Raw genomic sequence first — 27,883 nt, forward strand, 5'->3', positions numbered from 1 at the left:
AGTTATACAGTTATACACAGTTAACTCTTATCCTGCCACGGGGCTAATCCCCATTGTGCCCAGCCACAAATCCCCCTAGTGCCAAGTTTATTTTTGAGACTATCGGATCAACGCTATTGTACTATAAATAGCGCGTGTGAAATACTAGACACCGTACAATGGGCATAAACAATAGCTGCTATTACGAATGCTTGCAAACATACAAGAAGCAGCAAAGTAGGTTGTTCGCGTGTACAAAGCATTATAACGGTAAGGTGGATGCAAGCTTATGGCAGGATATGAGTTTAGGTATTTTTGTTTTAGCCCTAAACTCATTTTTATATAAAATTAGAAGAAGGAATAGTCCTTTGTGTTACTTCTGCCAGGAGCTTCCTGAAACCTCAACTCATATATTTTGTAAATGAACATTACTTGCTCCAATATGGAGAAAGCTTGCAGATTATATTGATAATATGACGAAGGAGACAACACTGTACTTTGAGTTCACTCATATATTTGGTATTGATATAGGTGGCAGGCATGATGTATATATTATTATTTTGTTATTCCTGTGCCTCAAATTTTATATTATTCGATGTAAATTTCAAGAGGCAGAATTACATTTCCAGGGTTTACTTTCTTTTGTAAAAATGAAACAGAAAATTGAATACGAATAGCAAAGAAGAAAGCTAAACTGAGCTCCCATTTTAGTAAATGGTCACTTTATTTCGTGTAGAATTTTGTTCCCCTAGCAGTTAATACATTTTCTACTTCCTTATTGTCAATTATGTTATTCTATTGTTAACGTTACTATATTTCAGCGGAGCCTTTCCTTGACGGGTCCAGTCTCGGTTTTCTTTCATGATATATAACCTTCATGCATGTCAGGGTGAGCCTTACATGTAACCGAATACAGTGAGGCATTTGTGTTATGCTGTTTTGTGTTGTGTTCCTGTGTTGTACCGTGTTGTGTATACATAAATTTACTTTATTGATATGTTATTATTGTAAATGTGCTATGTCGTTAAGTTTTATGTTCAATAACAACAAATATATCATTTTGAAAAAGAAAAAACAAATAATGAAGGCATTAACAAATTTTGTATTTTTGACTGGTTGAATGTCATGTATATTGATGCATGTTTTCATCCTTTCTTCATTTAATCTGTTTTTTTGTGGGAGAAACTCACAAAACACATATTTTTTTTTCAAGAGGATTTAAAATTAGAATTTAATTCAACATTTTAATACATGATTAATCTAAGTGAAATATCTTTTGAAGATGAACAAGATTTCACAATCTGCAAATATAACATAAATGGGACCCATATTGTAAATGTGCTATGTCGAAGAAACAAAGTTCTTTCAATTCAATTCAATTCAATTAATTTTGTTTCGCAATATATAAAATCAAAGTATACAAGGTAACAGTAAATTTTAACTACATTTACAGAGGTTATATGCTGGGCTTTCGGCGAAGTTTGCAAAAACCTGTAAAGTTAGATCATCCATAACAGAAATACACACAACAATACATTAAGTAAAATAAGCAAAGTACAAACACTTCAACTATCTATAATACGAGAGAAAGTGAAGTAAAAACAAATATATATATATATATATATATATATATACAAAGAGGGCAAAAGAAAACAATGAAAGGGGGTTCAGATATATAGAATATATGAATAACTGATGATTAATAACTATTTAGTAATAAGATAGTATATTGTTTTCTAAAGGAAGATATGTATTGGGATTTCGTTATTACTTGGGGAATCATATTTTACTGTTTAGGACCTAGATAACGTATTGATTTAGCTTTATAACTAGACTTAACAGACCATAAATGGAAATTGTTGGAAAATCGGGTATTATAATTATGAATTTGACTATATTTTGAGAGGGGTCTGAAATAAACACTTTATGACATAATATTAAATTCAAGAGGAGCCATATTTGTCCAATCACCGTGTCTAAAAAAGAAATGTATAAATCATAGGTTATTTTTTGTTTGCTACGTAAGACATTAATATACTTTACACCTATTTTTTTCTACAAATAATTATGCATCAATTTGTATTATGGATATAACTGTCTTATAGTTTGTAAGGCAAGACCTCCATTCATCTTATTTCTTGTGAATTAGAACAACTTCAGATTAAAAAAAAAATAACCAGGGAATACACGTTCTACCAAATACAAGAGTATTGTAAATTTCATATCAGTATGAGGCACAGTCATTGCATATGTTCATATAAACCTGTCGTAGATTCAAATAATTCTGTCATTAGAAAGAAAGAACAAGTTTCTCATGATTCAAATTCTCTGGTGGAACGCAAATGAACTCAAGAAACATTATTTGAACAGGACACAATCGAGCAATACTTAGATATCTCCAATAATTAAATTTCCCCTCTTATTTCTAGTTTAAACTGAGTGTAGAAGGTACTCATAGTATGTTTTAATCAAACCTTACAATAATTTTGAAAATGAAATAATAGTTACAAATAAAATTCTATTTTACCTCTTCTTTTTAACAGACTCCTCTGTGATGTCTAGGTCAATTAGATTAATTTGGCGCTGTTAATTACATCAAAACTTTGTTATTGATGGTAGACAGGAATAATACTTGTTGTAATATTACTTGTTCTCAGTCCTGTAAGTCGTTGTGTATAAATAGGGGACAGTTACCGCAAGATGCATTAGTTGACCCAGGATTTTTTGGCTCGGGGTGGAGGGAAATTTCGAAAATTCTATGACGAACAAACAAAAAAGTCATGCGGAGTTTGGTGTGCCGTTGTGCTACGAAATTCTAACAAATTAAATAAGCCAATGCTTCATATGTGTCTTCTTCCTGTTTACTTTCCCATTTTATCATTCCCTTTCTCCATCCCTTTTTTCTTCTTCTTCTCATTGTCTGCTTCCCATATTTCCCAATTGTTTGATGGAGTGTGTGTGTGTGTGTGTGTGTGGGGGGGGGGCACGTGTGCTCTTTGCCCTTTGGATCTGGCATTTTCATGCACTGCAGTTTTCAAACAGTTTTCAAGAATGTTATGTATATAATATATATTTATATATATGTCATGGGAGGGGGTCCTAGAAGAACCACTACTATTAGTATCGATCGAAGCAGTTTCAGCTTAAATTTGCTATGGATTTACTTCCATGGCCCCCATGAACCGCCATGCAAAGCCGGATCCGCTTCCAAATCCTCATCCGGATACCGCATTGGAACCGAACCTTTGTAATACTCCTCTAATTTATGTACAAGCTCATCGACCACACCCGGGTACTTTTCTGCAAGATCGGTTTGCTCCAGAGGATCGGCGGTTATGTTGAAGAGCCAGACCTTTTGGTTCGGTTTCTCTGTCGGATATATCGTGTCGAGTCCGGATTCGGGTGGCGGCATCCACTCGTTGAATACGGTTACTATTGTCACAAAGAGAGGTTTGGATAGAGAAAGAATGCCTTTAATGTCGACAACGACGACAACAATTATAAAAACAATGATATAAATAATAATGAAAATTCTGAAAAAGGTACAGATACAAATAATAATACAAAAGTAATGGTGATGATGATAATGTTTACAAAACTAGTAGTAGTACCAGTAGCATAAGTAGTATTAGTAGTGGTAGTAGTAGTAGTGGTAGAAATAGTAGCACAATATTGTAATAGTAAATGTAAAGCAGTATAAGTAGGTGTTGTAGTAGTAATAGTGGTTCCATAGTAGAAGTAGTAGAAGTAGTGGTGTTAGAAGTAGTAGTAGAATTAGTAGTAGTAGTAGTAGTAGTAGTAGTAGTAGTAGTAGTAGACGTAGTAGACGTAGTACTGCTCCTAGTAGTAGTCGTAGGCGCAGTCTGACGAGAGCTCAAGTTTACCTTTGATATTATGAAAATTAGCGAATAACTAAAGGTAATTTTGACTCACCGTCATAGTCTGCGCCCGTCTTTATTTTCCAGTCTCCAACGCGTAGCGCAGCTCTCATTGATGTATCGAATTTCTCGTTCTCAGGTCGCTTCTTTTTCGGGTCGATATTGTGCAAGAGTTCCGTTCGAGGGGACGAAGCTGTACCACTGACAAATTACAAATGCAAAGGTAACAGGTTTTATTAACATATAAGAATTCTCTTGTTTTAAACCATTTGCCCCCCCCCCCCCCTTAATTTTTTAAAAAAATCATACATTTTGTATGTAAGCATAATGCAGCCATTTCCCCGGCCTGTTGTAGGGAAATAAACTAAGCTGTTCAAAGGACACTGGTACAAAAAGGAGGCAATCGCGCTATTCAAAGATTCGTAATTCCGAAAATAAATGAAATTGGGTATATCATTCCTAACATAAAATAAGAGTTTGTTGTTCCGAAAATTAAATCAGGGATATTCGCATTTTCGGACTTATGAACCCGATTTGATTTGTCGGACTAACGATCACCTTACCTCCTTTTGAGAAATAAATGTGGTGAATCTTAACAACAAGGTCAACGGCCAAAGGTCACGGTGATTAGCACCCTTTTCTTAAAGAGACCGTGAATGCATTCATTAAAAATGATGACGATGACAATAAAACAAATAGTAACAAAAGTATAATGAGAAGAAGAATTAAAAGACGCATTTGGAAATAGTTTAAAAGACGTAACTTTGGGCAATTTCACTAGTCTTGTCTGTCGCCTAATGAAATCGGCAAATATGTCTTCGCGTATTGAGTTCATGTTTGTTACATGACCGAACTGCGTGTGACGGCAGGCTTTTCTAAAGGCAAAATAAGCTTTAAAATCCTTGAATTATCAACAGATTGAGAGGTTTCACAACTGCATTGTTTTTCGATCCGAGTTGGCCATTTGTTCAACTTTTCAACACAAAATCTTACCTAGGTACTTTGCTTGCAGAGAGAATGTATTTCATTAAAACAATTTAACATCAACAAAATATCATTGTTAGAAGAACAATATTTGATCAATTTAGTCACAAAGAAACATTTGTCATTGAAGAAAAGAATTGAACAAAATACATGAGTTTTTATTTTTTAAGCTGGAGCTTTTATCGAAAGGGTACATGATAACAGATTCATATAGACCATCCGAAATCCAGTAACTGCTATGAGTTAAAGTAAAATGATTCGCTAGATTTATAAAAAGTTAGAGGGGAAAAAAGAGTGCCTGGTGGCTATGGTACCTGATAGAGCTCCAGACATTGTAGCCGTCTAAGGGTTTGGTTCCATTCAACGCTCCACCTGCAATACCTGCTACAATAGTCGGTAGCCAGTCGCTCACATGCATCAATTCATGATTGACTGTTCCTTTGACTGCATCGGGTAGAAGAGGGCTGTGTACGAACCCTACTCCATGAATCCCTCCTTCCCACATGGATCCTTTGCTTCCCCGTAGTGGCCAATTGTTGCCACCCCTATCAATATGTCCACCGTTATCTGATCAAGAACATAACAGGAAAACTAAATTAAATAGGTGATATGTATAACTAGGTACGTCCACTCCAAATTTTGTTAAGTTTAACCGAAATGGAAATTCTGTTTGCCCAATTGATCGTGAGCCCGGCAGCCACTGAGCAGCGCCAGATGGACGTTGCTATATCCCTTATTGTTGAACGCCAAAACAAGGTAGCAGCAACTCCCGTCTTTTAACGTCTTTTGGTGTGACGCGGCCGGGTTTCGAACCCACGACCTCCCGGTTTTGAGGCGGACGCTCTACTGACTGGGCCAACACACGTACTTAGTGATCAAATTTGCATTCACACACTGCAAAACAATAATAGTAATTTCTACATTATCCGTACCATCCTGCTGAAATTCTCTCTGCCGCAGAGGGCAGTACCGGCCATGGGTATATTTGGCAAAGGCACTTCCGGTTCCCATGCAAATACAATGCCTTGGCTCAAGGACTGGTAACTCCGTTGTAGAAATAATAGTTACAGAACCAACAAAATATAAATAACAAGTTATAATGGTGCCTACGTAGATCTCATCAAACCATCGGGGGAGTTTATGAAACCTGAACGATAAATTAGTAATTTAAAGAATTAGTTGACACCGCTATGGAAGCCGAAAAAACATTGTCTTAGCGTCTTCCCGGGTATATCTGCGCATGTGTTAACTAACCTCTCTATTTTGTGGGAGAAAGGTCGCCATCTTCTGTCGAACATGATATTTGCGGTAGGGTCAATTATTGTTCAGTGATTTTTAAAATCGTTTACTTGTATCATTGATATTTGATGTTTAAGTGTTGACATAAGTTGTAATGTGTATAAATAAAGTTCTGTCAATCTCCGGGAATGGAATTTGAAAATACCTAAACTAATCACTTGATTATCTAAACATATTTGTGGCTTTCACCCAGTAAATGAGATCGATTGATCGATCTCTAATTGAAAAAAAAAGTAAGACAAAATCTTGGAAACGGCGGGACTTGAACCTCCATCTACTGCTAGCCGGGCAGCGACTCTACCACCAGGCCATCACTGGTCCATGGCACAGTTACGATGAACTAGAAACAAATACCCAATCACTTTATGTTCTCAACATTATTTTTTCTTTGTTGTTAAATTGCTGTAATAAATTTTATTGTCTCTTAAAGCAATAGATAGCTACGAAACTACTGGAAAAACTAAACAAATAACAATTTTTGTTTGAGAAACAATTATTTTGAACTTCTAAATTTGTTGCCAATTTAATAGTTTTAAAGCATATTTTACCTTTGTTCTTCTTCTTAAAATGGAATTATGGTCACGCAGCATAGGTAGACACAGTGTACATCTTTGCATGAAAAATGCCCTTTCTACTCATCAGGGAGGTGTTTCACAAGGATCCTAAGTCAAACTTAACTCTAAATTATGGAAAGTCATTTGTAGCCTTAAAATCAAATATATTCAGAAGCAGAAATTCAATTATTTTATACTTTTTATAATTTTCACATCAAGAACATGAAGTGTCCTTGATAATAAAAACTATGAATGATTAGAATCAACATTAAATGCCTTTTGAAAAAACTTTTACAAAATATTTTCATAGATGCTTACGGCTGTCGATGATTGTTAAGTCCAACTAGAGATAATTTCAACTTAGGATCTTTGTGAAACACCCCCTGGTAGTTATTTATGCCTTCGTTTTTAGTTTTTAGTTTTTGGCTCTGAAAAAAAACACGATATTAAGCCAAATCACAAAATACGAAATAAGTATCTGGATAGGGTCAAAAAGTAAATGGAAACGTGCTTTTCTTTACCTGTTGAGAATATTATGATGGTATTATCGTAAAGACCAGCGTCCTTGAGAGCTTGTGTGACATTTCCTATACCTTCATCCATACAAGATACCATACCAGCATAGGTACGTCTGGTTTTGTCGGCTATGTTCTTGTATGGGTCCATGTAGCTGTCAGGTACTTGCAAAGGTGCGTGAACGGCTTGATATGCCAGGTATATGAAGAGTGGCTTTAAGGTACAAATGCAAAAGGAAAAAAAATGAAAATTATGCTCAAATAATCCATACAAATATTTTTCTTGAAAGGTGCCTAAGTTTTGAGATGGGGAGATTTTTCAATCCACCTACAGTAATTACTGTACATGAACAATGGCTTTAAGGTACAAACACTAAACGAAAACAAAAATGAAAAAGAACGAATCAAATTAATGCTCAAATAATCTGTAGAAACATGTTTTCCTGCAAACTAGCTTAGCTCGAAGACATAAAGATGTTCTTATCCTACTAAAGTAAGTCAGATACAGGAAGAGTGCCTTTAAAGATGAAGTTGAGTTGTGGTCATGCGATTGCATTGTGGAAGAAACGGTGTGGAATCGACCAGAAAAGGTTGATCATCTAGCATATAAGAATTTGTGTGTATTGCAAGGATTACACCAAAATCAGAATCACCAAAATGATAAGAAATTTGGCCAAGTCTTGGTAAAGTTACAAACACTGTACACAGAAAGATGTATATAGAACTACACGAACACGTGGTGTATGTTACGATGTTACATGACATATTTAGAATATGAAGGCATTTGAAGAGCCATGCTTTTCAGGGAATATGTCTTATCTGATGTTCTTCCACACTTGCAATAAGAATGATAACGCTCACAAATTATTTTTATCTCTTCCCAGAACTCAACCTTCTCTTTAAGATTTACTTTTAAACAAAGTGTGCCAAACACCTTTCAAAAAGTTTGTGTTAGAAAGCATGTATAAAACCAACTTTTCAAAAAAATCACTTTTAATTTATGGGCTAGGTGAATGAAGAAAATTCAGAAAAACTGCCCATTTCAATACCAGTAAATAAAAAAAATACTGATGCCGACGATGTAAGCTTAAATTTTGAAGAAGAAAAATATGGAAAAAGATAGTTTTTAGGAAACGAGTTCTTGAAATACTGTCCCAGTCCAAATTCAGTCCGTTCTTTGTTTTTATTCTTCAATCACACGCCTTGATCCCACACTCAGCGCGGTCTCTTCACTGACCGCGCGACCCCCCCCCCCCCCCCCCCCCCCCCAATTTCCGTCCATGTACAGAATTGAGAGGAATGGCTAGGTCTACTTACAACGTTGACGGTGTGTTAATGAGGGCGCTTGGCACGGAAACGGTACAGAGGCTGGACTATTAGGGACTTTTAGATTGGCACGACGAGAACGTGGACCGCCACGTGTGACATCCTTTTAAGGTAATGTGACGTCTTTTTTAAGGCACTGCCGGGCACGACCCAGTGCCTGTCACACGCGGCAGTCCACGCTCTCGGCGTGTACATCTAAAAGTCCCTATTATGTCCACGTAAACGTACCTTTGTCTTGTCATGCCTCTCTATGACATCAACTGTTTTATTCGTGAAGAGATGGGTAGAATACTGTCCTTCGTAATCGAAGACCGGTGTCTTGTTCGCGTGTAGGTCGTGTCCTGATAGGGTCTTGGTACTGCCATCGTTGGCATTGTATGCCTCGCAAGAGAGCATGCGCGTGTAATGGTCTTCAGCTCCTATTAGGAACCCTGATCAAAAAGAAAGACGAAAAAAAGGTCGGTGGTGGTGGTTATTAACTGACTGTTTAGAAAGTAATAATGCTTGTAAGTAAGCAACCAGACGGCCGACTGCTTTTGGTCCTCTCCGAGGGACCTGGTAATGAGGATTAATACCTTACCAAAGGGCACTAGCGCATCGCCTTGGTTTGGAACCCGGGTCATTACGAGACCACTGCTCTACCGACTGAGCTATCGCGCCTCAGTGATAAGACAGTGAAACCTTGGGGGGGGGGGGGGGGGGGGGGGAGGGGGACATTTCACAAAACTTGTCATCAGTGACAAATGACAGTTTTTGTTATAAGCTACTAAAATCCTTGCTTCTGATTGGTTACTACATAATTCTATTTGTCACTGATTTGTGTCATTTGTCATTGGAAAAATATTTGGTGAAATGGGTCCCTGTAAATCGATCAAAGGGGGCAGGAAACGTGGTTTTCATAGGCAGGTGGTCTTTACGTACAGGTTCCTGTAGCATAATTTATGCTTATATAATTAATTACTTTCGATGGAAACAGAAAATGTGGTCTTTATAGACAGGTGGTCTGTCTATACAGGTTGCTGCTAAAGCACGTTTGAACATAGCTGTTACTTATCATTATACCATTGCAATAATTGTTAGTGTTATTATTATAATTTAATTATAGTATTACTATTATTGTTTGTTGTATTATTATTGTAAGTATTGTTAACATAATTATTATTATTTTAATCATTAATGTTCTCATGTTGCTATTGTTATTATTAACTATGTTATTTTTATCACAATAATAATCAATACTATAATAGTAGTAATAATAATAATAATAATAATACTAATAACATTCATAGCTATTTTTTCTAAGATTATTACTATCCTCATTATTGGTTTTATTATAATAAATATTATAGCCTATCATTAATATAATTACTGTTATATGTTTTGGGGATAAATTATCAGTAGTATTATCATTATCAATACATGTGCATTTTTGTTGTTATCATCATTTTAGTTAGTAGGAGTCACTATAAACATGACGGACAAAGAAAGAGGACAAAATATACAGCTCCTCATTCTACCCTCAGCAGTTGCTGTGATGGACAAAGAAACGTCCCTTCATTGCTATTATGTAAAAATGTGTAGAACAGGTGTCACATGCATATTCACCTGTTCTACTTATTTTACATAATAGCAGTGAAGGGATGTTCCTTTGTCTACCACAGCAAATGTTAAGGGTAAGATGAGGAACTGTATATTTTGTCCCCTTTCTTTGTCCATCATGACTGTTTATAGTGAGTAGTAGTAGTATATTTATTGTGATTACTCATTAAAATAAGCCCTTACCAAAGAAAGAATCGAAGCCCCTTTCGGTGGGCGTGCAAGCATCCAAGTAGAAGCCGATATGCCATTTACCAACCATGTTGGTGGTGTATCCATTTTCCTTGAGTTTCTGTGGGAGCGTGACTTCATCCACGGGCAGACAGTTCGGCTGGGCATGTCTGATCACGCCGTGTTGGAGACCCGTGTGGATCTAGTAAAGAATACATAAGACATGGAGTGGAGACATTATAGGCGTTGTGGCGTGCGCCTGTAATCCACTGCTTATAATGGAAGTTACAAACTGATTTATTCGAGGACGCAGGTACTAGACGCGTCTTTCGGATGGTGACGTTTAAAGGTCCGTCCCCAGACGTAAATAATATGGACTTGTAGATTTGCATGGACTGATACGTGTGACGTCCATTCAAGGCAATGCATTAAAAGGACGTCGATCGTAGCATAGACCTATTGTCTTCGTGCGAATCTAAAAGTCCCTAATGATGTATGATTGATACACGTCTGTAAAAACCCAATACACACACACCACATAAAGAAACTATGTCCCTCATCACCGTGGACAATACCGTGTAAGTAAATAAAATGTTTACACCTAGAAAATTGCTAACTATAAAAAAAAATTTAAAAAAATCTATGAACAGTATATATTTTATGAAAGAGTGTTTTATCCCAACTCGTTCAGTATCAATTTTTGTGTGGTATGTGTTCATGCTTGGTTGAACAGGAGGTATTGTTTGTGAGAGTGCAAAAGTCGACTTGCGCAAAAGTTGCTTATGTGATATAGTTATTTGAAAAGCTCGGTTCCTAAAATGTTTCCGTTTTTCATTACTGATTGAAGGGTGTCTCATGACTCCGCGTTGAATACCTTTGCAACGTTTCGAATTTCGCATCTTTAGCACGCGTAAAGCTTGTTATTGACAAGATGAGCTCTGATTGGCTGTATGCAAATGAGTTCATACTGGGGATCCGGAGCTGCAGTGGGGAAAAAAATAAGCGGGCGGGCGTTGTGGAGCTGAGTTGGCTGCTCCCATCGACACGATGGGAAGACGTCAGGCATCTCCTCAACCAATTTATCTGTAATTTCATCATATGCAGGGTCACCACTTGGGATAAAACGAGACATTAATTTTCCGTGCTAGGTCATTACCCAGTAGCAAAGTGACGCCCTTAACAGGTAGACTAGGCACAATTCCCTCGACCACAGGACCATTATTACATCTAATGGAGCACATAGAAGCAATCTACATAGGTTATAGCATATAAGCGTTTAGTAGTATGCGATATTTGTTAAGATTATAACTGTTAATATATACTGCTATACTGCAATCTCTTGAAATCATAGAGATGGTTTAAATATGGATTTAATATTGCAAAGATTATAAGTTGTAATTAGATAGTATAAGAATACAAGGTATTATCTCATTCACATAAGGAAATAGCTTAAATATCCACTTGTTGCCATGACAAATGTAAAAATAATAACTAACACAGGTGTCCTTCTGCATCTTGAGTTATCCTCTATTATTTCAAAATTCCTACAGTTGTATTCATAATCATATTGAATGTGTCTTTCATTTGGAAACAAACTGGCCCATGTATTGTTATTTTTGATTAAATAATTAATTAACGGTCACTGTGTTTTTTTGAAAGTGGAGCTCAATGGGTATGCTTGTATTTGCTAAATTTCACACATTTTGGGTCTAAAATTACCTTCATAGCAATTATAGGTTCTAAAAGGGCACTAGAAATGTCATAGATAAGAATAAAAGCAATAACCATGCACTTTGAAGGCATTTGCGGTCTGAAAACAGAACTCAACTATCCCTTTAAATATCCACTTGTGGCCAAGACAAATGTAAAAATAATAACTATAACAGATAAGTGACCTTCTGCATCTTAAGTTATCCTCTACATAGTTATTATATATATATCAACATAAGATCTGGTTGATTGAGCGACTCGCCGTCTCGTCTGTGGTGAATAGCGCTATAATGTCAATATTAAACTTGGTATACCTATTGTCTAGAATTCCAGACGGCCTTGGTTTTTGTTTGTAATACCTGCTCGATGTATCAAAATGTGTTCCTTAACTCGTTATTATTTGTCGTTATACTACCAGCCTGTCTTATGAATGGCAAAACCACCAAAGAAATTTCAAAGGAATGAAAAATGAGATGCTCACTTGAGTTCAACCGTGAAGAGAGTGACAGAGCATTTATTCTTGCTCTGAAATCTGACATTCCATTATCTTTGTGTTGCTGACACAGAAGTATCCTGTGTGCACCGATCATAGAAAAACAGCACGTGTATAGTCTTGTGCAGACGGAGAAAAGTTACCTTAGAGTAAAGGTCGTATTAAAGGTAATACAAAGTTTTGGTATGTGGTCAAGAATTTGGTTCAAATGAACATATTGGAAGCATATACGATCCGACAATATTCAGTGATCGTCGTCGCGGTTGAAATCAAGTCTAGAGTTATGAAATTGAAAATAATAACTCTTTATGTTGTATAGCCCCCTCTCAAGGTCAAGATATCAATTAAGCTGTAATAAATGTTTCTTGACTAAAATCTACCAATAAGCTATTCCCATTTGGAAATTATATATCACAACTACATATTCTGGGATTTTCATGATGGCACCTCCATTAAACGGCCGTTTTTGTAAGAAAAATATCACTATTATGACGCGGAGACATGTAGAGAAACTATATCCTCCATCTTTGTGAACAATATTTAAAGAGCTCATTCCCAAAATGTTGTTTTGTTTCCTACAAAGATTGTTATACTTATTCGTCTGCATCAATATTTTCATATTCTTGGTAATGAAACCAATATATAAAAAGAATGTTGATAATATCCATAGGAAGTAGGCAATTAAACTAATGAGGCCATGAAATAAATCTGGCGAAAACCCCCATTTCAGGATAGGTCCACGAGAAGCTACATTTCCAACTGACCAATTAGAGGGCAGCGTGACATGTGATCACGCCCTGAGCTTCATTATTCCACGCCGTCAGAGGGCGGTTTACTGCAATGTGGGCGTAACCAAGCGCACTTCTGGAAGAATTTGTTATCAATGCAAGAAATAAAACTATAACAAAAAGTAATTGGTAATTGGTATCATTCAGTTCAAGATTAATTAATTAATTGTTGACAGCTCCAATTATATAATTTTATGAAACAACAACAACAAAACGATAACAAAATCGTACACGAGTCACTCATCAGGGAAAGGTTTTCTAATGTACACATTATACAGGGTCGTCATTGATTCTTAATCTTTTTCAGAGATTTATTTATAAACTTATTAATACATCTATGTTTTCATTGTATATGTATGAATATATTAATTAATTTATCTTTTTATTCACAATGATTATAATACAAATATGTTTATTTACATAGCGCTCTCACAATTTTTTTTACAGCGCTGTACATGGTATGAAGGAGGGAGCATAGGTATTAAAGTAAATACGCTTCTTAAAGGTGCCTAGCTAGTATGGATGGTGTAAGGATGTACCGAAGTAGTTGATTCCAGAAATCATATGATTGAAAAGCATTATCATCTGTCACTGTGGATGTTCTAGGTATGGAAAGATGATTGATGCCTGTTGATGAGAAAAAGCCAGACTAGATTGTGGAGACATTTGTCAGTTATAGCCAGGATTTTGAATATATATTTTTTAATTGGATTGCATGGTGTTGTTTACGAGCTTTGCAGCACGGTTCTGAACACGCTGAAGCCATTGGACCTGCGATGCCCATATTACTCACAGAAGTGAGCTTGCATAGTCTAGGCGGGACAAGGTAACAACTGTGCAAGAATGTTCGCATGCCTTCTTTGTAATGTACGGTCTGTGTCCAAAAATGACTTTGAATATTTGTTTGTATCATGTAATAAGTCGGAATTTAGGATTCATGTAGCTGTTCTGTAACTGGAACTATTGGACAAGACGAAACAATTGGTCCAGGTCTTTCCAGCTTTAGGGGCAGAAGTAGAAAATACCCAGCTAAGGATTTATATTAATCAGTGAATTCTATAAATCTTCTCTTTGAGTCTCATATATGTGTAATTCGTTGGATATGTTTTCTTATAACCCTTGTGTAGAATAGTTTACGTTAATAAAGGTTTATTCAACCTAATGATTTGTCTGAAATGTCTTCTGTTTGAAAGGTTACCAAATTCTTAGTAGCAGTACCAACATTTAAATGCAATATCAAAAAATCCTAGTCGCAATGTGTTGCTCGATTCCCACATTGTGACAGACTGATGAAACAGTATGTTAGACAGATGCTAGTGTATGGCCTAGGACAGGGGTTCTTTAACCATTTTCTTGACGGTCCAAAAATGATTTCCATGAAAGCTAAAAGGGCCGAAGCAATCGACAACTTAGCTTACTTAATCAATTATTTCCGTACATAAAAGTTTGTGATATTATATATATACGCCTATTTACAAGTACCTTAATTTCAAGAGTTAAAACAGTCAAAAGTAAAAGTTCTGGTGTGCATGTCGGATATGTTCAAAATTAGTATAAAAATGTGCAAGGATATTAGGACAATCAATTTCATTTAAAATATTTTATATCTTGGACCATTTTAGTCATTTTGATCGATGGATATCGCTTTGCTACGCGAGCCGAAAATTGGCCTGTCGCGGCTAGCTGGCGGGGGCGCTGTTAATTGCGAGTACACCGTTAGGTTTATATGGTTGACGTCTATATGACGTCTGAAAACAGTTCTTTGAATGGAATTGTTCATTCCTAATACCCTTATTCAACTCAGATCAAGCCATTTACCCATTCTTATATGAGGAGATTTGCTCACCAATCACGGTGTGCACTAGTCGTACATGTACTGTTTTTGTAATACTGTAATAGAGACACTGTTTATACACCTGCACGCCAGGGGGGCGTTTCACAAAACTTGTCATAAGTGACAAATGACAGTTTTTGTTTTAAGCTACTGAAATCCTTGCTTCTGATTGGTTATCAGCAGATTTGTTACTGATTTTATTCATTTGTCATTGAAAAAAGGCTTTGTGAACCGGGTCCCATATATATTGGTATGAAAGTACACCCAACGGTGGCATGTACGTCTAGCGAAGAAGAAGAATGTTGCGTATTTTACAAAGAGAGAACCGTAATATTGATGGAAGACAAGAGAGAATTTCTCCAAATCTATGCACTGAAACTCAGTTTGATAAACAAGTCAAAGTACATTTATTAATTCTCTACTTTAAGCGGAGGGGCAAAGCCAGAAAAGAGAGGTTTGCCTGCCACTACCGCACAAACTAAGCACACCTTGTTTATTCGAAAGATGTTATCATAATACATAATATTTCAGAGGAGTCTTTTTTTTACTGGTTTACTAAATCGGAGGGGCGTCCAAAAGCGGCCCTTTTGACGTAGAGGAGTATTTGGTTAATATATTTTGAGGAGACCTTGACCTACCATAAGTTTGGTGTCACATGAAAGAAAAATTTAATTATCTTTAACGATATAACGATTTTGGGATTAATGAACATTGCAAATTTAAGTAAAAAAACACGATTTTTGTGATTTTTTTTCCCGAAAATTAATATTGAATTTCATTAAATAATATTTTCTATATATCAAAATCGGAGAGGTGCATTTTTTCCTCACTTTTTTTTAGAATTTGCCCATGTGGAAGGAAAATATCCTGTGTAAAGAAGACGTTTTTTAAAATTTATTTTCAATAAAAAGGTATAGCAACCCAAATTTTATGGATTCGATTTCCACAACAACAACAGTATTCCCCACATGTGTATTAACTGTATGCATATACATGTCTTAGTGTTTTGTGGACCTAAGCGTGTTTACATAGAGTTTCAAAGATAACTTTTAAGTAAAACCTCTAATCACCATTAATTTGGTGTCAAAAGATGGATAATGAAAATAATCGAAATAATTTTGGGCAGTATCTCGGTATATTGAATGAACAAAAGCGATTAGACATTTAGTAGCGCAGAAAGTTCGAAGGATTTGGAGTGCTGAGTCACTGAGGGTAATTGATAAGTTCTTATTATATAATTAGGGATTTTTCAGGACATGTGGGCGTTGGCAGTTGCACCATATGGAAACGTTTGCTTGTATTTGTCTCATAAAAGAATTCGAGCACGAACTGACTCCATCACGGTGTTGAGTGCTCAGGGGTCACAGGCCACTGGCTTCATTGGGCAGGTAGTTCCATTATGTGAATGGGTAAATTAACTATTACAAAATGAGGGGACACATTACATTGTACAATAGGGACACACATTGTTTTTATTGTGCAGAACATACTCTTTTATTAACTTACTTATTGCATAAAACTATAAAACCAAAATGCATTTTGTATTCTAACAATTGGAGTACAAAGAATAATAACAGGTGAATGAAATGCATAAACACCACAAACACCTGGGGAGGAAGCATTCACAAATTTGAATACATTATAGTTGATAAACGACTCCGATGAAACTATAAAACCAAAATGAAATTTGCGTTCTGGCAATTGGAGTACAAAGAATGATAGCAGGTGAATGAAATGCTTCAACAGCAACACAAACACCTGGGAAGCTAGGAAGCATCCATAAATTTGAATAATTTAGTTGATAAACGACTCCGCATGTGGACGTTTGTTGGAGCAGAAAGCAGTGGATTCTTAACAACCCGAACCCATTTAACAGAATGTCGGAACGTAAATTAAATTTGACGAGGTTGGAAAATGCATCTTTCTACCCTGCGACTTTAATGGTACGATCCAGTAAATCAAAACAGTAAAATGGCTTTTATTTAAAAATTACTCATTAAATAAAACCCAAAACTTCAGTGATGTCAGAAAAAATATGTTATATCTTACTAAAAATTAAAAAAAAGATGTATAAACATTGTGAAAGTGTCGCATTTTACGATAAAAGACACCGATTAAGCAAAGACCACGTCATTAGTGCGCTTGCATCAGGGAATTTAAGGTCAAAAGGTCAATTTAGACGCTGATAAGTTGTTGGTCGAGCATTTTTGTTTCCTTTATTCCGACAAAATTATACAATCAATCAAAATAAGTTTGATACCAGAAGTAAGCTAACGATTAGTATTTTCATTAACCGCTTGCCCCAAAGTCTCTTGACCACAGTGAAACGAGTGAGAGCTTGCGAGAGCGGCCAAAGTGTGATTGAAACTCGCTATTTGCTCTTCTCCAACGCAAAAAGAGACGACATTGTGCTGGATAAATGTATTTTTTCCGACAAAAGTACAGAAAATTCGCATATGGTCGTTTTATATTATACTTTATGAAATGTTACCCGAGTGACTTCCGGGCGCCCCAATGCTGGAAAGAAACGCACATTTTAGAAAACTTCACTTTTTCATGGAAAATGCTTATTTGTTCTATGCACGCAAGTCAGATTGAGCGTATGATACAACGTTTCCATATGCCCCCCCCCCCCACCCCATCCCCGCGTCTCCAGCCCCTTATTATATTATTGCCCATGACCAAGACAAGTAAGTCCATCAACAAACACAAATAAAGTAATGCAGACAGTCCAGACAGTTCAAAGGATTAGGCCAGGAGAGTGCTGAGTGCAATTGATAAGTATACCTCTGTACTCTGTGTGATGTTTTGGGAAAATGTGGGCAAGGGCAGGTGCCCCCTCCCCTCCCACATACAATTAACTTGTGTATGACACCCTCCACCTGTCTGCTTAGTGTCATGGTAAAGACAAATATTTCAACATAATCATAGAAAGATCACTAAAAAATCTTGCTTGTGATAATAGCTGGGATTATATAAACAGCCCACGAGACCAACTATAGGGAGTTTTCACACGGCGACGCACAGTGGGCCAGAATTAATTTCTCATTGAAGAAGGTTAATGAAGTTCCTGGTTAGAGTATCTGAGGGGTTTTCGGACCCATAGAATTCGATGGGAGTATTTTCAAATCCGTGTGACGTCATCAAAATACTATATTCTGATTGGACAAGGCAAATATGCATTGTAACACATAGACAGATTCATATTACACTGACTAGTGGAACTTATAAGGGGTTTCTGGACCTAAGAAACACAATTGGAGCATTTTCAAATTCGTCTGACGTCATTAAAATACTGTTTTCTGATTGGACAAGGCAAATACTTATGTATTAAACACATAGGCAGATTCATTTTCACAGATTAGTGGAACTTATAAGGGGTTTCTTGACCTAAGAAACACAGTTGGAGCATTTTCAAATTTCTATGACGTCATCAAAATACTATTTCTGGTTGGGCAAGGCAAATAATCATTGTAACACATAGACAGATTTATATTACACTGACTAGGGGAACTTTTCAGGGGTCTCTGGACCTAAGACGCACAATTGGAGCATTTTTAAATTTCTCTCCATAAAAGTGTCCGGCATCAACTATTTTAGTCCACTATTGTCGTATTTACAAACTACTTGTTTTCTGTTTATTGTATCGGGTTTCCCTTTCCATATGAATTTAAAGAATGAGACATCGATTGATTTCAGATGGTGTTAGCATTGCGAATTTCAACACATATTTCAAACTTGAATGTTTCTTATACACGCCTTGAGATGCCGCATATAGAAGTTCCTCTGGTTCCCAGTCTTCTAGAAGGTGGTGTGCTTTTTTTTTTAGAACGATCTGAGAGGGCAGGCGCGGATCCAGGATTTTCCAATAGGGGGGGCCGGAAATTCGAAATTCGCGCAGACCATTATTTAAACTTACCAATACTGACAAGGTCATATTAGAAGCACTGTACTTTAATAGTGTACTGGTACCTACAAACGGGCACAATTATTTTGGAAAGGGGACATGCTCACGTCACATCTCTTGTCCGATATCAACATTCCCCGTTTTCAAGTTATGCTCGCGCGCAATTTTTTTGACATTTCCATCAGTGGGGGCTGAAGCCTCTTGCCCCAATATCTATTTCCTGGTTTAATAATTTGGCGAGTGAGCGTAAATTTAAGCTTATGTATGTTGTGAAAAGTGTTAATTGTCACCAAAATATACAAGATAAGATATAACAAATGCATATTGGTAATTTTTAAATTTTCGGGGAAAGAGAGGCTGCAACACCATCCCGCATTAACTGCAGGTGTTTTGAAATCAAATCAGACTCCCCAAAAAAGTATTAACCAAAACGCACGAATCCAGTTTCAAAAATCCAAAAAAATGTCAGCTTCAGAGGGGGGCACATCACCCCTCAGACTCCCTCTAAAAGTATTAACCGAATCGCACGAATCTAGGTAAAAAAAAAAAATCAGCTTCAGAGCTAGAGAGGAACCCCCCCCCCCCACACACACACACACCCCCTGTGCGTGCAAGCGTGAAATTAACGCTGGCGCTAATGCGTAAGCAGGGGCGGCGGAGCTATTTCCAAAGTGGAAAGCACCAACAAAAAAGGGCACCTACAGAGCGAAATCTCAAGGCGAAATTATACATTTTTTTAGACATTGGTATATACCCTTTCATTGTGATCCCATTATCAGGGACGATTTCAATATTTGTTTTTCTTTATATATCATACAAGTTATTGCTTAAGCATCACACTTTCGGCTGAGTGTGATTGTCTGAATATTCATTTGCGAGCGAGCAAAGCGAGCGAGAAAAAAATGTAAGATCTGTGAGGTCGCAGAGTGAAAAATTACATCTTATAAAGAGGAAAAAACCAAATCATGATGGGGTTATAAGCATCACGGAAGACTGAAAAAACATTTGTTTTAAAGTGACATAATTGTATCATCTATAAATGCGAGCGAGCAAGCAAGCTTTAGGGGAAATTACTCTTAGTCGCTTTAAATTAGTGCAAGACTAATGATGAGCAGGTTAGGGGGCACGTGCCCCCCCCCCCCCCGTGCCTACGTGCCGGATGATGAGAGGTTAAGGGGACACATATCGAAAGGGATAAAGACACTTATTAGAAAAGAAAAGGAGCATGTGTCAAGGTACAAAGAGTAATTATCAAGGTTTAAACTGGGCACTTCTTACACCTGAAAGGAGGCACTCACCAGAAATGAGATTGGGCACTTATGAGTATGGGAAATGGGCATTTGTCGACGGAAAAGGGGCATCCATCAGAAATTGATTTATCAGAGGTGAAAAGGGGCATTTATGAAAAGGGGATAGGTCCCTTAATAGAAAGGGAAAGGGGCACGATTCAAAATAAAAGGGCAGTTAGCAAAGGTGAAAATGGGCACCCATCATAGATGAAAAGAGTACCTATCAGGAGGGGAAGGGGTACTTTTCAAAGTAAAACGAGCATCTCTCTGATTTGAATAGGGGCAATTATCGGAGGTGAAGAGCGCACTGAAGTGAAAAGAATTAACTTCTCATATATGAAAATGGTCATTTACCAGAGATGAAAAGGGACACTTTTTATTTATGAAGGGCCTCATTTTTCTAAATAGCCCTTATCAGATAGGAAAGGGGGCACATGTGTTGATGAAATGTGCGCTTATCCGAGTTAAAAAGGGGAAGGGGCACTTCTTTACAAAGTAAAAGTGGCCCTTTGGGGAGGGGGTACTTGAAGAGTGGGGCGAACTTTGCCCCCTACCCCTGCCACCCGCCCCATCATCATCGCTTGTAGTTCACTTATGCACCCCTTCCTCCTAATTCGTTGTTACCGTCACTGCCATTTACGTATGGCCGGCCGGCGTATTTTTATTTACACGCTAGCGAGGGGAATTTCTCGATTAATTCCAATGAAACCGCTTTACATCCAGGAGAAAGTTTTCTTAACTTTTTCTTGAAACACTTGAACGGTTATGGAAACTGTTTGTGTTTCTAATCTCCAAATATTAATATTATTCTGCATCAAATATAAAACATTGATTTCTACTGTGATATGTAAAGGCACGAACTTACGTTAATACATACACATAATTTGTTTGTAACCAAGAAGGTGCACCATGGTAATACATTTTAACAAACACATCAACATGTTACCTAGACAACTCATCACCATAGCCATTGTAAAACCATATATTAATGATACATGTAAAATATAGATTGAAGCAATTCTCGTCGATTGGCTGTATCCTGAGTGTGATTTATATAATGGATTTTGAGTAACATTTGCATCTACCTGTAGTTGAAGAATAGATACAAAGGCAGTGTATAACATCAATTAAGTTGGAGTTCAATTGGAAGGAAGTAACGAGGAATATTAAAGCAATGGAGACTGGGAGATGAGGAAAGCAGGAAGTTAGAAATTGAGAGATTACTCGCGTGATAGCCTTGCATTAATGAATCCTTTATATAATGTTGTCTTGAGAGAAAGTAGACGATTTTTTTTTAATTGGAGATTAGTGCAAGTATTAGATATATTGGAAATAGAATTAATGAGAAATTTATTTTTTATCGAGATCAATACATGGGGGGGGGGGGGCACCATCAAAATAGGGCACTTTCTGGAATATAAGGTGCACCTACAAAGGGAAACATCAAAATGTAAATCTACCATAATTATTAAGACATTGATAGACGTACGCGCAACGCATGTCACACACAGAAAAATGAGAAGAAAAGAAAGAATTACTTTTTTTTTAAAAAGAAGATAGAGGAAAAGGAGAGAGACAGAGAGAGGGAGAGAAAGAAAGAAAGAAAGAAAGAAAGAAAAAAGGAAGAACATGAAACTTAACTTTACTTTTAGGCCTACATATTACATTTCCGACTGAGTTGGCTCGACATGTGCTTAAGTAGTCTGCGGACGAAAGTACAACAATACGAAAACAGAAGTTATATGAAATTGTCTTTAAGAGAGAAAGAGAGGTTAAATTCTAAAATGAAATGAAAGGGGGTATGTGACTCTCAAGGAGGAAATTACAATTTCTATCGCTCATGACGACTATTTGGAATTTCCTAATTTTTTTTAAAGTTCAAGAACTTCCTGGTGCTCCGCCCCATGCAAGACTCCCGGCAACAGCGAATTATTTACACAATTTCTTGCTGTCTGCTGCCTCGAGATCACTGGAGCGAAGAAAGGTAACATTATAGCAAGAATCCCTATTCAGTGAAGGATTTATCCCTTTTATTATTAAAGACTCCCGACAAAGGCTCTCCCCTGCAAAATTGGAGAGAGTTTTATGTAGTTTAAGCTTCTAACAACCACGCCCGTGGACTTTTTATTATTTACACAAAGGTAAAAGTGTATAGCAAGAATCCCTATTCAGTGAAGGATTCATCCTTTTTTATGCAGATGCTTCTTCTACCATTCTTGACCAGAAGTGCGTTTCAAACTCAATGATATGGGCATCATCCCATTGAATGTTGTGTCCAGTGTTACGGGTTTGTTTTGCTACTTGCTGCCTAATCTGAGGGCTCTGTTGTGCTCTTTAAAAAGAGGACACAATAGGGGCGGCGCAATTTAAATATCAAGGAATGTATTAGAGTTTATTTCTAAAATGAAATGAAAGGGCTATTTGACTTTCAAGAGCGATAAAAACTCTAATCCATCCCTTGAAATTTAAATTGCACTGCCCCCATTCAGTGTGCCATTTTCAAAGAGCACAAAAAGGCTTCAGATTGAAGATTCCATCTCATAAAATTGTGTATAAGAGAGAAAGAGAGTTTATTTCGAGAGAAAAAATGAAATGAAAGGGCTATTTGACAAGAGCCCTTTCATTTCATTTTAGAAATAACCTCTCTTCCTCTCTTATAGACAATTTTCTCTCTTGAAAGTCAATAACCCTTTCATTTCATTTTAGAAATAACCTCTTTTTTTCTCCTAAAGACAATTTTTTTCTTGAAAAGGCTCTACCAGACCCCTCAAGCTCTGCCACGTTGTATGGATCCATTAGAAAGCAAAATAAGCCCACTCAATAATTGATACATATTAAAACGTCATAGCGATTCATCCAAATAAGAAATCCACGTAAGAGGCATTTTGAATGTTTTAAGAAAATTCTTTCAAATTCCAGGATATTGGGTGTTCTTTTTCAGGAAACTCTATTTAAACGAGTGGAAGCACTGGCGGTTCTGTTTTTTTTTAAACTGTAACAATTCTCCTTGGATCAGATATAGACCAAAAACAAGCCTCATTATCTTCAGTATACAAGTGTCATTTCGGACCTTACAGCTTTCATAGAAATCGCTTCTGGACCGTCAAAGAAAAAGTTTGAGAACCCCTGGTCTACGCATTATACACATCAGGACCAACTTGACAACTTGACAAAAATTTGAGGGGGGTTCGACCCCCCCCCCCCCCTCTGCCTTATCCATCGTTACCGTCACTACCATTTGAGTAGGGCCGGCCCCCTCCTTTATAACGACTCCCAAGCCATCAAGAATGACCCCATAATTTATAGATTACCATTCTGCCGTTCTTTGGAGGGGCCGGGCGCGGCCTTTTCAGAAGTGTTTCTACACTAACCTTTTCATGCACTCCGGCTTAACATAAACAAGCATGCTAAGATTGTTTTGAAAAGAAGCATAATTTCGACTCAGTTTCGCATAACCTAAAAATAAGAATACGGCCAGTCACCCCCCCCCCCCTCCCCCTTAATGCATCCGCCTTCACGCACCCCCTTCCCCTTGTCTTTCCCTTATTCGTCGTTACTGTCACTAATTTTTAGTGCCATTTCGTTGTCTTGCTTTCTCACCGGCTCCTCTCTTCTTTTTCTTTCCTCTTTTTTGAACTCTCTCTCTTTTCTTTACTTTTTGTTCTCTTTTCTTTTATCTTCTCCTTTCCCCCCCTTTTTTCCCTTCTTTTTTTCTTCCTCATTTTTCCTTCTCAAGTTTTTTGCTTCGCCAATAGGGGGGGCCGCGGCCGTTTCGGCCCACCCCTGGATCCGCCACTGGAGGGTGTCCCAATTCTTAGGTGGACGTCCCACATTGGATGCGCCCTGTGACGTGCCTGGCAAGTCTGAAGTTGGTTCTGTTTCTGTCCCAGTATCTGTGCTGTTTTGCTGTGCAAGAAATGTTTCTACTTCAGTATTGAATGTCAATGTCTGATTAAGCCAGTCCTCGTTTTCTTTCATGAAATATTCCTGGTAACGACCACACTTGTTCCATTTCTCTCGCATACGATACAGAAAGCGTCCAATAGTCTTTGACAAACTCTTGATTAGTTTTTGTGGGATGTTTGACTTGTTACCCACACTATGATATGCACATAATGCATCAATGGATGTTTCGGATGCCAGTTTGATGTCTGAAATGAAGCCAGCTGAATGCACAGCATGAAAAAGCTGTCTTCTTAATACCGCCATCGTTTATTTCAATCCAAGTTCTCCTAGAATGATACCATATGTTATTGCAAATTGCATCAACGTGTGGAAGCAATATACACTACGCTATACGCTCTACACTGACGTAACCGTTGGCATGGTTACGCGGACGAGCGTTGAATAGTACAAATGTGTACCGATTATGCCTAATAATAGTAATCGAAGGACGTGGGGGAGGAAAAGCACCTACACATGCAGTGTTGCAAATTCTGGCAAAAAGAAATACCATACATGAAAAGCTTAGGTTTGGGCAGACATTTTGAGATTAACATCACTGCGGGAATCGGCCGGAATCCTAATAAATATGCTACTTTTATATAAAAATTGCAATTTTTTCCTTTTTTCGTGAAATTTAATGCTCATTTTCCCCAAAATGAAGCTTCCATAAATGTGGTCATTGTATTTTCTAATTGGGTTACCAATAGGCAAGAAGTGCACGCAGTATCAAGTTGATTGCTTTTCCCTTCATAAATTCTCAACACCTATTGCAAAGTCGCTTCTTTTATCATTTTTGGAGAAACATATAGATTTTCCCATGTTCGCAGGGGTATATGACACTTTTAAAACTCGCTAAATATTAAAATATGGGTGGAAAAATATTCTTTTGAATGTTTTCTTCCCAAAGCGATTAAAAAAAATATAAAAATTCACATTCGCCAATTTTGAATTTTGGCACACTTTGAGGCGATTCTGGCCCACTGTGCGACGCAAGTGCTGAATACGGGGTGTTTAAATGAGCTATGACCGTTTCTGTACTGGCTACCCTCGCGATCTTTTAATTGTCAGAATGCCCATTAAACTGACATGCCGGTTTTGTGAATCCTCAAGTATTTTTTTTCACAAGACTATGCAGAATGCCGAAGCGTTAATGTGATGTAAATTCTTTTCAATACATGTGGATATCAAGCTTGAGCCAAAAAGTGTTTTCTTTTGTTATTAGTGAAGAATTATAGAAAACATGTGCATGTATGTAGAAATGAATAGATTTTACATAATTATCATCACGTATTAGTCAAAACATGTTATTTCACATTTAGATTGGTAATAAGAGCTTCCATATCGTTTTGGGGGGAGGGGGGGGGGGTTCCAAAAGCAGTCTATACCGTTAAAAGAGAAAGAGAGGTTATTTCTAAAATGAAATGAAAGGGGCTATTTGACTTTCAAGAAGAAAAATAAAATTTATATCGGGCGTGTCTGTTATTGATGAATGAAGTTTTAACAACCACTCCTGTGGACTTTTTTTGTTACCGTTACGCAATTTCTTGCAGTCTGCTGCCTCGAAGTCATCGGGGCAAAGAAATTTAACAATGTATAGCAAGAGTATCTATTCAGTAAAGGATAAATCCTTTTTTTTTTCTAGATGATAACTCACCATTAATGTGGGCATCATCTCATTGAAAGTTTTGTGCAGTATTGAGGGCGTCTCTGCTATTGATCAATGATATGGAATGCTGAATTGGAGGGCTTATTGTGCTCTTTGAAAGGAGCTGCCTCGAGATCGCTGGAGCAAGGAAAGGACAACCCGATGTTGTATACAATTGGCCCTAGGAGAGAGTGTGAGTTTCCATAGCTCAAGACGGTCATCCAAAATAAGCCCACTAAATAATTCATATACATATATGTATATTTAAACGTCATAGCAATTTATCCGAATAGAAAATCCACGTAAGAGGTATTTTGAAAGTTTTAAGAAAATTCCTTCAAATTCTAGAAAATTGGGTGCACCGGCGACTCTGTTTTTTTAATATATAACTGTAACGATTCTCCTTTGATCACATATAGACATAAAACAAGCCTTATTATCTTCAGTATGCAAGTGTCATTACTGTAAAATTTAGCAGTAGATTCTATAAGTCTGAAACAAAACTGAGTAATGCTCGAATCCTCGATCTCAGCTTTCCAGCAATCATATTGTACGTAGTTTTACTTACGTTAAAGGAAACGATTGACCTTAAAAACTGTCAGGCGAATGGCACCTCATGTTTTGGACCTTACAGCTTTCATAGAAATCACATCTGCACCGTCAAAGAAAATGTTTGAGAACCCCTGTGCTATAGCATCACGTTAACATTTTGGATAGTGGCTGATGCCAACAAAGTTTGCTGACAAGATTATGTAGAAAACTAAAAAGGTCTGTCTAGATATAATCCTGTTCTTGTCTGGTTTTCGATCTTTCGAGAAAGCTGTACAATTTTAGTTTCTTTAAGACATATAGTGGATATGAATTTTAAAAAAAGAAATAAATTTACCTCATTGAAATGGCATCCACAGATATAGTAAGTTCATTTTGAAAGTGAGGTTTTGCTAGTGTGATCGGATAACGTCCAAATTTAAAAAGAAAGGCAAGTTAAGGCATTTTCATAATGTCGCTCGTTTCTGCTCAGGCGAATCCAATGTGAATACTTAAATATATATCAAAACAATATAGGTTTGTGAACTTTTCCTTTTTCAGAACCACAAGAAGCCCTTAGTTATATATTCATAAATGAAAAATGGGAAACTCGTTCCCCACGCCCACCCCTTTGGAGCAATACCCCGGATTTTTCATTAAATGTATATGAGGTTTCGGTGTTCATGATTATTTTCCCCAGAAAAAAAATGAACCTTTAAAAATAAGAGTATCCTAGGCCACGTAACCAATCGGGTTGATAAAAAGGCAATACTGCCTTGCATAAGCTTTATTTCATTTCACGTTATGCCGATTATGATGCGTTTGTGATTATGTAAGTATGATTTGTATCATTGTATCTTTGGATGTAAACCATGTTTACCTAATAAATCCACTGATGAGGCAAAGAAGAAGAAAAAAGATTAATTATTCCTGGTTTTTACCTGGTATCTTCCTGACATGAGCTGGCTCCTCGTTGGAGAGCAGATCGGTTGGACGTAGTAGTTCTCTAGCTTAACACCCTCGCCTGCGAGCCTGTCCAGGTTCGGCGTCAGTATCGCAGACCCTTGCGATCGACCATGGTAGCCGACGTCGTTGAATCCGTAATCGTCAGCGAGAATGAACACGACATTGGGTAATTGTTCCGCGTACGAGGACCCAGATGTGACCAACGTCAGGTATACAATCACGACAAACTCACCGAGGTGCCGAACAGCCATGTTTTTGTTGTTGCAATGATTGAACTTATTAAACTAGTATCGCATGTTTGGTTCTAGATGAAGGCGGAAATCTATAAGCTGTCTTTACACTGGAACCAAAAATCGATCCTTATTACATTTGTCAAAAGTTGACTTCATTCGTCAAAAGTACTTAAATCGCCAAAATTCGAAATATCCACCTCTGGAGTGTTTTTGTGTATAACGCCGGCGGTTTGTTTCCGTATA

At 37.2% G+C, this 27,883-nt stretch overlaps 1 protein-coding gene across 1 annotated transcript; it reads right to left on the bottom strand.

Annotated features, from left to right (window-relative positions):
- Positions 1-1,179: 1,179 nt before the first annotated feature.
- Positions 1,180-27,883, bottom strand: LOC579315 (arylsulfatase J). Its single transcript, XM_030993056.1, has 7 exons — positions 27,383-27,883; positions 10,318-10,504; positions 8,764-8,966; positions 7,216-7,423; positions 5,156-5,408; positions 3,913-4,058; positions 1,180-3,411 (listed from the first exon to the last, which is right to left on the bottom strand). The coding sequence occupies exons 1-7, from the start codon at positions 27,656-27,658 to the stop codon at positions 3,140-3,142; spliced, it is 1,545 nt and encodes a 514-aa protein (XP_030848916.1). The 5' UTR covers positions 27,659-27,883; the 3' UTR covers positions 1,180-3,139.

The sequence above is a fragment of the Strongylocentrotus purpuratus genome, unplaced genomic scaffold, assembly GCF_000002235.5.
Source record: "Strongylocentrotus purpuratus isolate Spur 01 unplaced genomic scaffold, Spur_5.0 spur5_scaffold_20, whole genome shotgun sequence".
Taxonomy (NCBI): domain Eukaryota; kingdom Metazoa; phylum Echinodermata; class Echinoidea; order Camarodonta; family Strongylocentrotidae; genus Strongylocentrotus; species Strongylocentrotus purpuratus.